We start from the raw sequence: 16,945 nt of genomic DNA, 5'->3' as shown, positions 1-16,945 counted from the left end.
CAAAACTGTACACAATACTCCAGGTGTGGTCTCACCAGGGCCCTGTACAAATGCAAGAGGACTTCCTTGCTCTTGTACTCAATTCCCTTTGTAATAAAGGCCAACATTCCATTAGCCTTCTTCACTGCCTGCTGCACTTGCTCATTCACCTTCAGTGACTGATGAACAAGGACTCCTAGATCTCTTTGTATTTCTCCCTTACCTAACTCTACACCGCTCAGATAATAATCTGCCTTCCTGTTCTTACTCCCAAAGTGGATAACCTCACACTTATTCACATTAAACGTCATCTGCCAAGTATCTGCCCACTCACCCAGCCTATTCAAGTCACCCTGAATTCTCCTAACATCCTCATCACATGTCACACTGCCACCCAGCTTAGTGTCATCAGCAAATTTGCTGATGTTATTTTCAATGCCTTCATCCAAATCATTGACGTAAATTGTAAACAGCTGTGGTCCCAATACTGAGCCCTGTGGCACCCCACTAGTCACCACCTGCCATTCCGAGAAACACCCATTCACCACTACCCTTTGCTTTCTATCTGCCAACCAGTTTTATCCATGTCAATGTCTTCCCCCCGATGCCGAGCTTTGATATTACCCACCAATCTTCTATGTGGGACCTTATCAAATGCCTTCTGAAAATCGAGGTACACTACATCCACTGGATCTCCCCCGTCTAACTTCCTGGTTACATCCTCGAAAAACTCCAACAGATTAGTCAAGCATGATTTACCCTTGGTAAATCCATGCTGGCTCGGCCCAATCCTATCACTGCTATCTAGATATGCCACTATTTCATCCTTAATAATGGACTCTAGCATCTTTCCCACCACCAATGTCAGGCTGACGGGTCGATAGTTCTCTGTTTTCTCCCTCCCTCCTTTCTTAAAAAGTGGGATAACATTAGCCATTCTCCAATCCTCAGGAACTGATCCTGAATCTAAGGAACATTGGAAAATGATTACCAATGCATCCGCAATGCATAGCTAAGCACGCAAAATACTCGGAATAAGCATAGACGCAAGCGTAATACTCGGAATGGGTATGGGCACAAGCAAAACACTCAAAATAGGTATATAGCTCAAAATACTTTGCCAAACACATTGTCTTGTGGTCACAGGTTCCCTTTTCTTTGTGGTTGCCACCTGCTATCTGAAATCTTATCTTAGCTACTTCCCCAATAACGTATCCTCCCACTGGTCCTGTCTACATATTTTGCTACACTTACCCCTCACCCACCCCTTCTACACATACCCCTTACCCTCTTCACATTCCCATAAGCATCCTATCCAGTTTATCTCCACTAAAACAGACAGAAATTTGGACTAACTATCTTAATGCCAAAAGATCCTTGCTGACTCAATTCCCTCTCATGAGTTTGTTGAAATAGCAGAGTGGTGAAGGTCACCTGCTGGCTGAAAGGGCTGGGTATTCCTCAGCCTGTGGCCCAGTGAGAGAACAGGCAGGCAGAAGGTTGCAATTGGTGAGCGACTTGGCGGGTCCAGCTACCTTTCAGCTTGAGGAGAGAGTAGGTGGTGGCAGTGGGAGAGTAGACCTGCTCTTATACCAAATATGCCCAGATGGATTGTTTCTTCTGAAAGCCCAGGAACCTGAGTCAGATATTCAGGCCCACTGCAGACTACAGCTGGATGAAGCTTGCTTCCATAAGACCAGAAGACCATAAGACATGGGAGCAGAATTAGGCCACCTGGCCCATTGAGTCTGCTTCACCATTCAATCATGGCTCTTCCTTTTGCCTCCTCCTCAACCCCATTTCCCAGCCTTCTCCCTGTAACCTTTGCTACCATGTCCAATCAGGAACCTATCAAGCTCTGCCTTAAACACAACCAACGACCTGGCTGCACGTGGCAACAAATTCCACAAATTCACCACCCTTTGGCTAAAGAAATTTCTCTGCATCTCTGTTTTGAAAGGGTGCCCCTCTATCCTGACGCTGTGCCCTCTTGTCCTTTCCACATCTACTCTGTCTAAGTCCTTTCAACATACAAAAGGTTTCAATGAGATCCCCCCCTCATCCATCTAAATTCCAGTGAGTACAGACCCAGAGCCATCAAACGTTCCTCGTATGATAACCCTTTCATTCCTGGAATCATCCTTCTGAACCTCCTCTGCACCCTCTCCAATGCCAGCACATCTTTTCTAAGATAAGGAGCCCAAAACTGTTCATAATACTCAAGGTGAGACCTCACCAGTGCCTTATAAAGCCTCAGCAATGCTGTTGTATTCCTGACCTGCCTTTCTCACCACTGACTCAACCTGCAAGGTAACCTTTAGGGTGTTTTGCACAAGGACTCTCAAGTCCCTTTGCATCTCAGATTTTTGGATTTTCTCCCTATTTAGAAAATAGTCTGCACATTTATTTCTACTACCAAAGTGCATGACCATGCATTTTCCAATATTGTATTTCATTTGCCGCTTTCTTGCCCATTCTTCTAATCTGTCTAAGTCCTTCTGCATCCTACCTGTTTCCTCAACACTACCTGCTCCTCCACCAATCTTCGTATTATCTGTAAACTTGGCAACAAAGCCAACTATTTCATCATCTAAATCATTTATACACAGCAAAAAAAGAAGTGATCCCAACACCGACCCCTGTGGAACACCACTAGTCACTGGCAGCCAACCAGAAAAGGATCCTTTTATTCCCACTTGCTGTCTTCTTCCAATCAGCCAATGCTCTAACCATGTTAGTAACTTTCCTGTAATACCACAGGCTCTTTACTTGGGAAGCAGCCTCATGTGTGGCACCTTGTCAAAGGCCTTCTGAAATTCTAAATATACAACATCCACTGCATCCCCTTTATCTATCCTACTTGTAATCTCCTCAAAGAATTCCAACAGGTTCATCAGGCAGGATTTTCCCTGAAGGAAACCATGCTGACTTTCTACTATCTTGTCCTGTGTCACCAAATACTCCATCAGCTCATCCTTAATAATTGACTCCAACATCTTCCCAACCACTGAGGTCAGCTAACTGGTCTATAATTTCCTTTCTGCTGCCTTCCTCCCTTCTTAAAGAGTGGAGTGACATTTGCAATTTTCCAGTCCTCTGGCACCATGCCAGAGTCCAATGATTTTTGAAAGATCATTACTAATGCCTCCACAATCACTACTGCTACCTCTTTGAGAACCCTAGGGTGCAGTTCATCTGGTCCGGGTGGCTTGTGTACCTTTAGGTCTTTCAGCTTTTGGAGGACCTTCTCTCTTGTAATAGCAACTGCACCCACTTCTCTTCCCTCACACCCGTCAACATCTGGCACACTGTTAGTGTCTTCCACAGTGAAGACTGATGCAAAACACTCATTTAGTTCATCTGCCATCTCCTTGTCCCCCGTCATTATTTCTGCTGCCTCATTTTCTATTGGTCCTATATCCACTCTCATCTCTCTTATGTTTTACATGCTTGAAAAAACTTTTATGCTCCACTTTGATATTATTTGCTAGTTTGCTTTCATATTTCATGATTCTTTTAGTTGCTCTATGTAGGTTTTTAAAAACTTCCCAATCCTCTCTCTTCCCACTAATTTTTGCTTTGTTGTATGTCCTCTCTTTTGCTTTTACAATAGCTTTGACTTCCCTTGTCAGCCACTGTTGTACTATTTTACCATTTGAGTATTTCTTCATTTTTGGAATACACATGTCCTGCACCTTCTTCATTTTCCCCAGAAACGCACACCATTGCTGCTCCGCTGACATCCCTGCCAGCAGCTTCTTCCAGTTTACTTTGGCCAACTCCTCTTTCAGACTACTGTAATTTCCACTGAAATACTGCTACAGTATGTCAGACTTTACTTTCTCCCTATGAAATTTCAAGTTGAACTCAGTCATATTGTGATCACTGGTTCCTAAGGGTTCCTTTACTTAAGCTCCCTAATTGCCTCTGGTTCATTACATAACACCCAATCCAGTATGGCTGATCCCCCAGTAGGCTCAATGACAAACTGCTCTAAAAAGCTATCTCTTAGGCATTCAACAAACTCAATCTCTTGAGATCCTTTACCAACCTGATTTTCCCAATCAACCTGCATGTTAAAATCTCCCCTGACTATCATAACATTGCCCTTTTGCTCACCTTTTCTATTTCCCATTGTAATCTGAAGTCCACATCCCAGCCACTGTTGGGAGGCCTGCATATAAGTACCATCAGGGTCCTTTTACCCTTGCAGTTTCTTAACTCAACCCACAAGGATTCAACATCCTCTGATCCTATGTCACATCTTTCAACTGACTTGATGCCATTCTTTACAGCAGATCCACGACTCCCCCTCTGTCTGCTTTCCTATCCCTCTAATATAACGTGTAACCTCGGACATTCAACCCACAGCTACAACCATCCTTCAGCCACGATTCAATGATGGCCACAACACCATACTGGCAATCTGAAATAGTGCAACAAGATCATCCACCTTATTTCTTATACTTCCACATCTAATGCATCTTGAACCAATTGTTCAGTGGCTGAGTATGCCTTCCAACTCTTTCATTACACAGTGCACTCTGATGTGAATGGAGTGTGAAGCCTGGGTATTCATCTTCCAGTCTGACATTGAAACAGCGCAGAATCATCAGAAGGATCAGTGAAGGAATGGTCTGTGAGTTAGCTGCATTCAACTTGTGCAGCTGTTGACCCACTCCCAGCATCTCTGACCAGCCTGGGTTCTGCTCCTGATTTTTATCAATTGGATGTCATAGAGTCATAGAATACTACAGTACAGAAACAGGCCCTTCAGCCCATGTAGTCCATGCTGACCTGATTTTCTGCTAAATCGCCTACACCTCTCTTTGCCCATGCCCAATTAATTCCCTGGAAACTGCCCCTCCCTAGTCATGTCTATATGCCTTTATTATCCTCTACAGTGAATGAAACATTTTCCTACATTACATGCAGACTGACACACAGCATCTTTTTAAAATATTTCTGTGCTTCTCATACTGGATCTCGTCAGTGAACATATTTAAGTGTCAACCTGAAATTATTAACCTGCTCAGTTGAGGAAAAACACCAGAGACACGAAATTACCTCTGAAACGGTTTTTATTCAGAGAAGAGTTCACAGCCCCACGCACTCCGGGCGTAAGGTAGCCAACTCCCAATTTGTCGGTTCACAGAGGTCATACTTATACCCAAAAGCAGGGTACTACATTTGCAAATATGGTTACCGATTCGAATTCATCAATTGATTGGCTATAGACAATAGACAATAGGTGCAGAAGTAGACCATTCGGCCCTTTGAGCCTGCACCGCCATTTTGAGATCATGGCTGATCAACTACTATCAATACCCGGTTCCTGCCTTGTCCCCATATCCCTTGATTCCCCTATCCATAAATACCTATCTAGCTCCTTCTTGAAAGCATCCAGAGAATTGGCCTCCACTACCTTCTGAGGCAGTGCATTCCAGACCCCCACAACTCTCTGGGAGAAGAAGTTTTTCCCTAACTCTGTCCTAAATGACCTACCCCTTATTCTCAAACCATGCCCTCTGGTACTGGACTCTCCCAGCATCTGGAACATATTTCCTGCCTCTATCTTGTCCAATCCCTTAATAATCTTATATGTTTCAATCAGATCCCCTCTCAATCTCCTTAATTCCAGTGTGTACAAGCCCAGTCTCTCTAACCTCTCTGTGTAAGACAGTCCAGACATCCCAGGAATTAACCTCGTGAATCTATGCTGCACTTCCTCTACAGCCAGGATGTCCTTCCTTAACCCTGGAGACCAAAACTGTACACAATACTCCAGGTGTGGTCTCACCAGGGCCCTGTACAAATGCAAGAGGACTTCCTTGCTCTTGTACTCAATTCCCTTTGTAATAAAGGCCAACATTCCATTAGCCTTCTTCACTGCCTGCTGCACTTGCTCATTCACCTTCAGTGACTGATGAACAAGGACTCCTAGATCTCTTTGTATTTCTCCCTTACCTAACTCTACACCGCTCAGATAATAATCTGCCTTCCTGTTCTTACTCCCAAAGTGGATAACCTCACACTTATTCACATTAAACGTCATCTGCCAAGTATCTGCCCACTCACCCAGCCTATTCAAGTCACCCTGAATTCTCCTAACATCCTCATCACATGTCACACTGCCACCCAGCTTAGTGTCATCAGCAAATTTGCTGATGTTATTTTCAATGCCTTCATCCAAATCATTGACGTAAATTGTAAACAGCTGTGGTCCCAATACTGAGCCCTGTGGCACCCCACTAGTCACCACCTGCCATTCCGAGAAACACCCATTCACCACTACCCTTTGCTTTCTATCTGCCAACCAGTTTTATCCATGTCAATGTCTTCCCCCCGATGCCGAGCTTTGATATTACCCACCAATCTTCTATGTGGGACCTTATCAAATGCCTTCTGAAAATCGAGGTACACTACATCCACTGGATCTCCCCCGTCTAACTTCCTGGTTACATCCTCGAAAAACTCCAACAGATTAGTCAAGCATGATTTACCCTTGGTAAATCCATGCTGGCTCGGCCCAATCCTATCACTGCTATCTAGATATGCCACTATTTCATCCTTAATAATGGACTCTAGCATCTTTCCCACCACCAATGTCAGGCTGACGGGTCGATAGTTCTCTGTTTTCTCCCTCCCTCCTTTCTTAAAAAGTGGGATAACATTAGCCATTCTCCAATCCTCAGGAACTGATCCTGAATCTAAGGAACATTGGAAAATGATTACCAATGCATCCGCAATGCATAGCTAAGCACGCAAAATACTCGGAATAAGCATAGACGCAAGCGTAATACTCGGAATGGGTATGGGCACAAGCAAAACACTCAAAATAGGTATATAGCTCAAAATACTTTGCCAAACACATTGTCTTGTGGTCACAGGTTCCCTTTTCTTTGTGGTTGCCACCTGCTATCTGAAATCTTATCTTAGCTACTTCCCCAATAACGTATCCTCCCACTGGTCCTGTCTACATATTTTGCTACACTTACCCCTCACCCACCCCTTCTACACATACCCCTTACCCTCTTCACATTCCCATAAGCATCCTATCCAGTTTATCTCCACTAAAACAGACAGAAATTTGGACTAACTATCTTAATGCCAAAAGATCCTTGCTGACTCAATTCCCTCTCATGAGTTTGTTGAAATAGCAGAGTGGTGAAGGTCACCTGCTGGCTGAAAGGGCTGGGTATTCCTCAGCCTGTGGCCCAGTGAGAGAACAGGCAGGCAGAAGGTTGCAATTGGTGAGCGACTTGGCGGGTCCAGCTACCTTTCAGCTTGAGGAGAGAGTAGGTGGTGGCAGTGGGAGAGTAGACCTGCTCTTATACCAAATATGCCCAGATGGATTGTTTCTTCTGAAAGCCCAGGAACCTGAGTCAGATATTCAGGCCCACTGCAGACTACAGCTGGATGAAGCTTGCTTCCATAAGACCAGAAGACCATAAGACATGGGAGCAGAATTAGGCCACCTGGCCCATTGAGTCTGCTTCACCATTCAATCATGGCTCTTCCTTTTGCCTCCTCCTCAACCCCATTTCCCAGCCTTCTCCCTGTAACCTTTGCTACCATGTCCAATCAGGAACCTATCAAGCTCTGCCTTAAACACAACCAACGACCTGGCTGCACGTGGCAACAAATTCCACAAATTCACCACCCTTTGGCTAAAGAAATTTCTCTGCATCTCTGTTTTGAAAGGGTGCCCCTCTATCCTGACGCTGTGCCCTCTTGTCCTTTCCACATCTACTCTGTCTAAGTCCTTTCAACATACAAAAGGTTTCAATGAGATCCCCCCCTCATCCATCTAAATTCCAGTGAGTACAGACCCAGAGCCATCAAACGTTCCTCGTATGATAACCCTTTCATTCCTGGAATCATCCTTCTGAACCTCCTCTGCACCCTCTCCAATGCCAGCACATCTTTTCTAAGATAAGGAGCCCAAAACTGTTCATAATACTCAAGGTGAGACCTCACCAGTGCCTTATAAAGCCTCAGCAATGCTGTTGTATTCCTGACCTGCCTTTCTCACCACTGACTCAACCTGCAAGGTAACCTTTAGGGTGTTTTGCACAAGGACTCTCAAGTCCCTTTGCATCTCAGATTTTTGGATTTTCTCCCTATTTAGAAAATAGTCTGCACATTTATTTCTACTACCAAAGTGCATGACCATGCATTTTCCAATATTGTATTTCATTTGCCGCTTTCTTGCCCTTTCTTCTAATCTGTCTAAGTCCTTCTGCATCCTACCTGTTTCCTCAACACTACCTGCTCCTCCACCAATCTTCGTATTATCTGTAAACTTGGCAACAAAGCCAACTATTTCATCATCTAAATCATTTATACACAGCAAAAAAAGAAGTGATCCCAACACCGACCCCTGTGGAACACCACTAGTCACTGGCAGCCAACCAGAAAAGGATCCTTTTATTCCCACTTGCTGTCTTCTTCCAATCAGCCAATGCTCTAACCATGTTAGTAACTTTCCTGTAATACCACAGGCTCTTTACTTGGGAAGCAGCCTCATGTGTGGCAACTTGTCAAAGGCCTTCTGAAATTCTAAATATACAACATCCACTGCATCCCCTTTATCTATCCTACTTGTAATCTCCTCAAAGAATTCCAACAGGTTCATCAGGCAGGATTTTCCCTGAAGGAAACCATGCTGACTTTCTACTATCTTGTCCTGTGTCACCAAATACTCCATCAGCTCATCCTTAATAATTGACTCCAACATCTTCCCAACCACTGAGGTCAGCTAACTGGTCTATAATTTCCTTTCTGCTGCCTTCCTCCCTTCTTAAAGAGTGGAGTGACATTTGCAATTTTCCAGTCCTCTGGCACCATGCCAGAGTCCAATGATTTTTGAAAGATCATTACTAATGCCTCCACAATCACTACTGCTACCTCTTTGAGAACCCTAGGGTGCAGTTCATCTGGTCCGGGTGGCTTGTGTACCTTTAGGTCTTTCAGCTTTTGGAGGACCTTCTCTCTTGTAATAGCAACTGCACCCACTTCTCTTCCCTCACACCCGTCAACATCTGGCACACTGTTAGTGTCTTCCACAGTGAAGACTGATGCAAAACACTCATTTAGTTCATCTGCCATCTCCTTGTCCCCCGTCATTATTTCTGCTGCCTCATTTTCTATTGGTCCTATATCCACTCTCATCTCTCTTATGTTTTACATGCTTGAAAAAACTTTTATGCTCCACTTTGATATTATTTGCTAGTTTGCTTTCATATTTCATGATTCTTTTAGTTGCTCTATGTAGGTTTTTAAAAACTTCCCAATCCTCTCTCTTCCCACTAATTTTTGCTTTGTTGTATGTCCTCTCTTTTGCTTTTACAATAGCTTTGACTTCCCTTGTCAGCCACTGTTGTACTATTTTACCATTTGAGTATTTCTTCATTTTTGGAATACACATGTCCTGCACCTTCTTCATTTTCCCCAGAAACGCACACCATTGCTGCTCCGCTGACATCCCTGCCAGCAGCTTCTTCCAGTTTACTTTGGCCAACTCCTCTTTCAGACTACTGTAATTTCCACTGAAATACTGCTACAGTATGTCAGACTTTACTTTCTCCCTATGAAATTTCAAGTTGAACTCAGTCATATTGTGATCACTGGTTCCTAAGGGTTCCTTTACTTAAGCTCCCTAATTGCCTCTGGTTCATTACATAACACCCAATCCAGTATGGCTGATCCCCCAGTAGGCTCAATGACAAACTGCTCTAAAAAGCTATCTCTTAGGCATTCAACAAACTCAATCTCTTGAGATCCTTTACCAACCTGATTTTCCCAATCAACCTGCATGTTAAAATCTCCCCTGACTATCATAACATTGCCCTTTTGCTCACCTTTTCTATTTCCCATTGTAATCTGAAGTCCACATCCCAGCCACTGTTGGGAGGCCTGCATATAAGTACCATCAGGGTCCTTTTACCCTTGCAGTTTCTTAACTCAACCCACAAGGATTCAACATCCTCTGATCCTATGTCACATCTTTCAACTGACTTGATGCCATTCTTTACAGCAGATCCACGACTCCCCCTCTGTCTGCTTTCCTATCCCTCTAATATAACGTGTAACCTCGGACATTCAACCCACAGCTACAACCATCCTTCAGCCACGATTCAATGATGGCCACAACACCATACTGGCAATCTGAAATAGTGCAACAAGATCATCCACCTTATTTCTTATACTTCCACATCTAATGCATCTTGAACCAATTGTTCAGTGGCTGAGTATGCCTTCCAACTCTTTCATTACACAGTGCACTCTGATGTGAATGGAGTGTGAAGCCTGGGTATTCATCTTCCAGTCTGACATTGAAACAGCGCAGAATCATCAGAAGGATCAGTGAAGGAATGGTCTGTGAGTTAGCTGCATTCAACTTGTGCAGCTGTTGACCCACTCCCAGCATCTCTGACCAGCCTGGGTTCTGCTCCTGATTTTTATCAATTGGATGTCATAGAGTCATAGAATACTACAGTACAGAAACAGGCCCTTTGGCCCATCTAGTCCATGTTGAACTATTATTCTGCCTAGTCCCATCAACTTGCACCTGGACCATAACCCTCCATACCCTCACCCCCCCCCCCCCCCCCACCATCCATGAACCTATCTCAACTTCTCTTAAATGTTGAAATCAAACACACACTTCTGCTGGAAGCTCTTCCATATTCTCACCACACGATGAGGGAAGAAGTTCCCTCTCATATTCCCCTTTCACCCTGAACCCATAACCTCTGGTTCTATTCTCACCCAGCCTCAGTGGAAAAAAAACCTCAGTGGGTGCATCTGTTATGAACAATGATGCAGATCGGAAAAGGCTGCAGAAAGTTGTAAACTCTGGCAGCTCCACCCTGGGCACTAGCCTCCCCAGTATTGAGGACATCTTCAAAAGGTGATGCCTCGAAAAGATGGCATCCATCATTAAGACCCCCATCACCCATGTCATGCTGTTTTCTCATTGCTACCAAGAAGAAGGAGGTACAGGAGCCTGAAGGCACATACTCAATGTTTCAGGAACAGCTTCTTCCCCTCTGCCATCAGATTTCTGAACAAACAATGAACCAAACCATGAACACTACATCACTAATTTTGCTCTTACTTTCAGCACTTAGTTTAATTTTCTTCTTTTTAGATAATGCACCTTATTATAATTTACATTTTTTGATATATATTGCAAGAAAGAAATAATAGTAATAACTAAATAAACAATAAATATCAGGAACATAAAGAGTCCTTGAAAGTGAATCGATGTGGGAACATTTCAACTTCACTTGCCCCATCACTGAAATGTTCTTACAATCTACTTATAATAATGCCACTATCAGGTTGGAGGAGCAACATCTTACATTCCATCTGGGTAGCCTCCAACCTGATGGCATAGGCAGCAATTTCTCGGACTGCAAGTAGTTGCCCCTGCTCCCCCTTCACCATTCCCCATTCCTGTTTCCTCTCTCTCCTTATCTCCTTACCTACTCATCACCTCCCTTTGGTGCTCCTCCTTTATTCCATGGCTGCCTCTTCTCTCCTATCAGATTTCCCCTTCTCTGGCCTTTTATCTTTTTCACCAATCAACTTCCCAGCTCTTTACTTCACTCCTCCCCCTCCCCATTTCACCTAACCCTAACCCTACCACCTTGTACTTCTTCCTTCTTTCTCGCCACCTTCTTTCTCTGACTTCTCCCCCTCCTTTCCACTCCTGATTACAGGTCTTGGTCCAAAATGTTGGCTGTTTACTCTTTTCTACAGATGCTGCCTGACCTGCTGAGTTCCTCCAGCATTTTGTGAGTGTTGCTTTGGACTCCCAGCATCAGCAGATTTTCTCGTGTTTGTGTCTCAGTATTATAAAGACTTCTCATTGTATGGGGAATGTTTCATTACTGGTTACTCATTAACTTTATCCTGTAGGTTTTGTTTGGTTTTGGATAGTGAAGCGGTTAACAGGTCCCTTTGCCAAAGCCTAATTTTAACCTTAACACCAACTTACACATGTTTGATGCTGCAAGTGGGTCAGCTGATTGCCAGCCAGTGAGGATAAACAGCATGAATGCAGCTATTGAGAGTTTACTGCCAAATATGTGAAGGCTAATTTTTTTTCTAGACAGACTGTGAAGCCCACTTAGAAACTCCTGTCAAGCCCCAAATGGAGAACAGCTTTGGGAGGGGGGAGTCAGGCATGCGTTCCTACAACTGGTACCAAATGTCCTTAATTGGTAACATCTGGATTCGGCAGTACAGATTGGTTGTGTGCGTTTGTGTCTGTGTCTGTATTCATGTCCGTGTGTGTGTGTGTGTATCCATCTATGTATGTGTGTCTGTGATTAGTTTAGCAACCCAACTCCAACTCCATCTAGATAATTGATTTAATCTTCTTTAAATTTTCATTTCTGTCCAACCCTTCCTTTCTTTAAATCTGTTTAGCGATTTTAAATAATTTACAAACTAAAAGATTGGAGAGCACTGAGTGACTAACGTGCTTCTTTATCTGCTTGAGAAATAAATCAAGTTGATTTCACTCTCTGGTGTTCAGCACTGAGCGTCGCTTGCACTATCAGAAGTGTTACACCAATGCCTGGCTGCTCCCAGCCAGACTAAAGCCTGCCATTTCCTTATTCTGAAAAAGAACAGTGGAGATCTTTACCATCACTGAAACAGGTTATTGGACCAGTATCCCTGTGGCTGGGAGCTTGCTGAAAACAAAATAATTCAGATTCAGGTTTATTTATCACATACAGTGAAACGAGTTGTTTCCTCACAAATGACTCACAAAAAAGCAATGATCAATTTCCTTGTAGACACAAGAGACTGTAGACGCTGGAGTCTGGTCCAGATGAAGGGTCTCAATCTGAAACACTGACTGTCCATTTCCCTGCTACCTGATTTGCTGACTTCCTCTAGCAGCCCGATTTTTTTTTTGCTTCAGAGTTCCTTAAGGAGCTGGAGCTGCTTTGGGTTTTCCAAGGCTTTAAATGGAGATATAAATGCACATAATTTCTTCCTTTTATTTCAAAATTAAGTGCTACTTTCTCCTGCTCCAGCCTACGTCATCTGCCCCCGTGTGAGAGCCTGTCAGTACCAATGCCAGTTTTCTGCTAATGTTGTTGTAAGTCTAATCTTGTGGTATACATCAGCATGGAGTGATCAGTCTGCTTCTGTTTGGAAGTCCAAAACTGCAGGTGTTGTTATCTGGAATTTGAATTGGTTTATTATTGCCATATGTGGTATATAAAATTATGATGGGTGTAGATACAGTGAATGCAAGCAGGCTTTTCCCACTGAGGCTAGGGGAGAAAAAATCCAGAGGACATGGGTTAAGGGTGAAGGGGGAAAAGTTTAAAGGGAACATTGGGGGGGGGCTTCTTCACACAGAGAGTGGTGGGAGTGTGGAATGAGCTGCCAGATGAAGTGGTAAATGCGGGTTCACTTTTAGCACTTAAGAAAAACTTGGACAGGTACATGGATGAGAGGTGTATGGAGGGAAATGGTCCAGGTGCAGGTCAGTGGGACTAGGCAGAAAAATGGCTCAGCACAGCCAAAAAGGGCCAAAAGGCCTGTTTCTGTGCTGTAATGTTCTATGTACCAAGATGCAGTGTTCATATAGATCAAATCATTACACAGTGCATTGAGGTAGAACAAGGTAAAACAATAACAGAATGCAGAATAAAGTGTGACAGCTACAGAGAAGGTGAGGTGCTGATAGACAATGAGAAGTAGAGAAGTGAGAAGTAGACTGTGAGGTCAAGAGTCTATCCTATCATATAAGAGGTCCGTTTAAGAGTCTGATGACAGCGGGGTAGAGGCTGTCCTTGAGCCTGGTGCTTTCAGGATTTTGTATCTTCTGCCCGATGGGAGAGGGGAGAAGAGAGAATGTCTGGAGTGGGTGGGGTCTTTGATTATGCTGGTTGCTTTACTGATACAGCAAGAAGTTTACATTGAGTCCATGGAAGGGAGGCTGGTTTACCTGATGTGCTGAGCTGGGTCCATAACTTTCTGTAATTTCTTTCAGTAATGTACAGAACATTTGCCACACTAGGTTGCTATCTATCCCTGATAGGATGTTTTCTTGGTGCATCGATAAAAATTGGTGAAGGTCAAAGGGGACATGCCAAATTCTGTATTACACACCAAATGCTGGAGGAACTCAGCCGGCCAGGCCGTCAGGATGAAAGGTCTCGGCCTGAAATGTTGACTGTACTCTTTTCCATAGATGCTGCCTGGCCTGCTGAGTTCCTCCAGCATTTTATGTGTGTTGCTTGGATTTCCAGCATCTGCAGATTTTCTCCTACTTGTGACGTCAAATTTCTTTAGCTTCCTGAGGAAGTAGAGGCATTAGTGAGCTTTACTGGCGAGGTGTCTGTGTGGTTGGACCAGGGCAGCTGTTGGTGATGTACACTCCCAGGAACCTGAAGCTCTCACCCTTTTTGACCTCAACACCATTTACGTAAACAGGAGCATGTGGACCACCCCCTTTCTGAAGTCTACAGTCAGCTCTTTTGTCTTGCTGACATTGAGGGAAAAGTTGTTGTCATGTCATTTTCCTCTCCACATTGTCTGAGATTTTAAAATTTATTTATCTTTCTCTATCTTTTACTGAAGGCAATTGGAGTTTAAAATTCTGCACCCAAGTGATTATTCTCAGTGGACTGAAATCAGCACTGAGTATTGGGAATGCTGCTCCATTTTTTGCCCGACATGCACTTTATAGCAATTGAGCATACTTATTAAAAACAAGATATTTGGCCCATTAGAGTTATGAAATCTCAACAATGAGAAACACAAATAATCTACAGAGATAGATTTATGCTCCTAGCTGTTACAGTCAACAGCCTTTGTTGGAGGTTGAGATACAGGAACTACACACGTCATTCCTTAAAGCTGTGTTTTCTTCCACAGCTCTGAGTAGGATACCAGGTTAGATGAGGTGTCAATTAGTGGCTGAACTCAGCAGTAAACAAATGGATAAATTGTTAATTAAAAACAGAAAATGCCATTTATTTCTGATATATGTCAGATTTCCAGCATCTGCCTTTTTGTGATTTTTCAAATTATGCCTAAGGACATCAGAGCGGGCATAAGGAGCTGTTCGTTAATGTCGTCATTGCGACATCATGATATTTGGCGCAGCGCTATTACAGCTTGGGGGTTTCTGGAGTTCAGAGTTTAATTCCGGTGCCATCTGTAAGGAGTCTGTACGTCCTCCTCGTGAGGGATCATTAATTTATAAAACAAATCATGAAATGTTCATTTCACTTCATGATTACAGCCCCAAGCTGTAATAGTGTTGCACTAACAATCCTGTTGGGGTTCAGGCAGACTGTGAAGCTCACTCAGAGTTTAATTCCAATGTCTTCGGAAAGGAGTCTCGGCGTCCTCCCCGTGGATGGAATGTGTGGGTTACCTATGAGTGCACCAGTTTCCTCACTCAGTCCAAAGGTAAATTGACCTGTGATTAGGCAAGGGTTAAATCAATGGGTTGCTGGGTGTTGTGGCTCATTGGGCTGAAGGGCCTGTTCTGCGTACAGCGGTATCTCTAAATAAAATAAAGTGTAATCGTAAATATTGTAATGAAGTACATGGGTTTTAGTGTGAGTAACATCGTTACGATGTTTGTTTACAGACAGAGGAAGCTTTGTCAGGCTTATCTATTAAGGTATGGTGCAGCTACCAAATATAACACAGTTATATTTGACGAGATTGACGAGAGGAGTGAAGGAGGTGACACAAGGAACAGAGAAGAGCTTTCGAGTGAGTTCTAGTTTATAGTGAGAGGAGGAAGAGGCTGAGATTAGAGGTGGTTTATAATTAGTGTGAGTTGTGACACACGATTATCAAATGGTAGCTGGTGATGTGTTTGGCACTAATTCCTTATTAAACCAACATGAGCTGGCTGCTCTGTTAAATCACTTCATTCTAACAGCAGTTGGTTTCTGTTCCTGCTATTTAATAAGAAAATTGTTACCATACAAAACCCAGTATATTTACTCAATGACTTACAGTGCACAAGTGTGCTACATTTTGTATTAAAGAATTGAACAGAACTGAATAATTCACTCCTGAATCAACAGGTGTCTGTGATTTTTTTTGGTTATCCCGTACCAGGTGGCCAGTTTCTATCTGACACATTCCCATTATTCTGATGAAGGATCTCTGATATGAATCATTGTCAGCTCCACTTCTCTTTCCACAGACGCTGCCCGACTGGATGAGTGTTTCCAGTACTTTCTGGTTTTATTTCAGATTACAGCATCTACAGTCTTTTTGATATTCTGACTCTGTGAATCAACTCTTCCTGTCTGCGAGCTATTCAAAAACAGGAATTGGTTATTACCCTTCAACCATCAGGCTTTTGAACCAGAGGGGATAACTTCTCTCACCCCATCACTGAACTGATTCCACAACCTATGGACTCAATTTTAAGGACTCTACAACTGATGTTCTCAGTTTTATTGCTTGCTTGTTTGTTTGTTTATCTATTTATTTATTTATGTATGCATTTATTATCTTATTTTCTTTTTGTATTTGCACAGTTTGTTGTCTTTTCACATTGGTCATTTGCCAGTTTCTGTCATGTGTGGCTTTTCATTGATTCTGTTGTTTTCTTTTTATTTTATATGAATGCCCACAAGAAAATGAACCTCAGGGTAGCATATGGTGCCATATATGTACTTTGATAATAATTATACTTTGAACTCCAAATTTAAAACTTTCTGAAGTACATGCCGTGTGTTGAAACTGTTCCCCAGCACAGACACACTTCACTTACAGAGCAGGAGACGTTGAGAGTTGTAGCTAATGTCTTTGCTTTTTGTTCACAGGGATAATTGCCACTGTTCACGTTCATACACCACCTGTACTGGAGGCAGAGATCGAGAAACCCATCAGCATTCCATGTGTTCCAGAGATTTCCACCCCAGACACAATACGATATGTTCAGTGGTTTGTTGTG

The 16,945-nt window shown here is 43.2% G+C and overlaps 1 protein-coding gene across 3 annotated transcripts in view; it reads left to right on the top strand.

Annotated features, from left to right (window-relative positions):
- LOC132385156 (cell surface glycoprotein MUC18-like) overlaps nucleotides 1-16,945 on the top strand; it is a 149,905-nt gene that overhangs the window by 91,576 nt on the left and 41,384 nt on the right. For 2 of the 3 annotated variants that reach the window (XM_059956977.1, XM_059956978.1), the window contains exon 2: nucleotides 16,815-16,942. The exons of the other annotated variant lie outside the window; for it this stretch is intronic. In XM_059956977.1, the coding sequence (XP_059812960.1) occupies nucleotides 16,815-16,942 (128 nt within the window). The remainder of the gene's footprint in view (nucleotides 1-16,814; nucleotides 16,943-16,945) is intronic. 3 annotated transcript variants of the gene reach the window in all.

This window comes from Hypanus sabinus, chromosome X2 (genome assembly GCF_030144855.1).
Source record: "Hypanus sabinus isolate sHypSab1 chromosome X2, sHypSab1.hap1, whole genome shotgun sequence".
NCBI classification, from domain to species: domain Eukaryota; kingdom Metazoa; phylum Chordata; class Chondrichthyes; order Myliobatiformes; family Dasyatidae; genus Hypanus; species Hypanus sabinus.
Note: the sequence above shows the minus strand (reverse complement) of the source record. Positions and strands in the feature narration are given on the sequence as shown.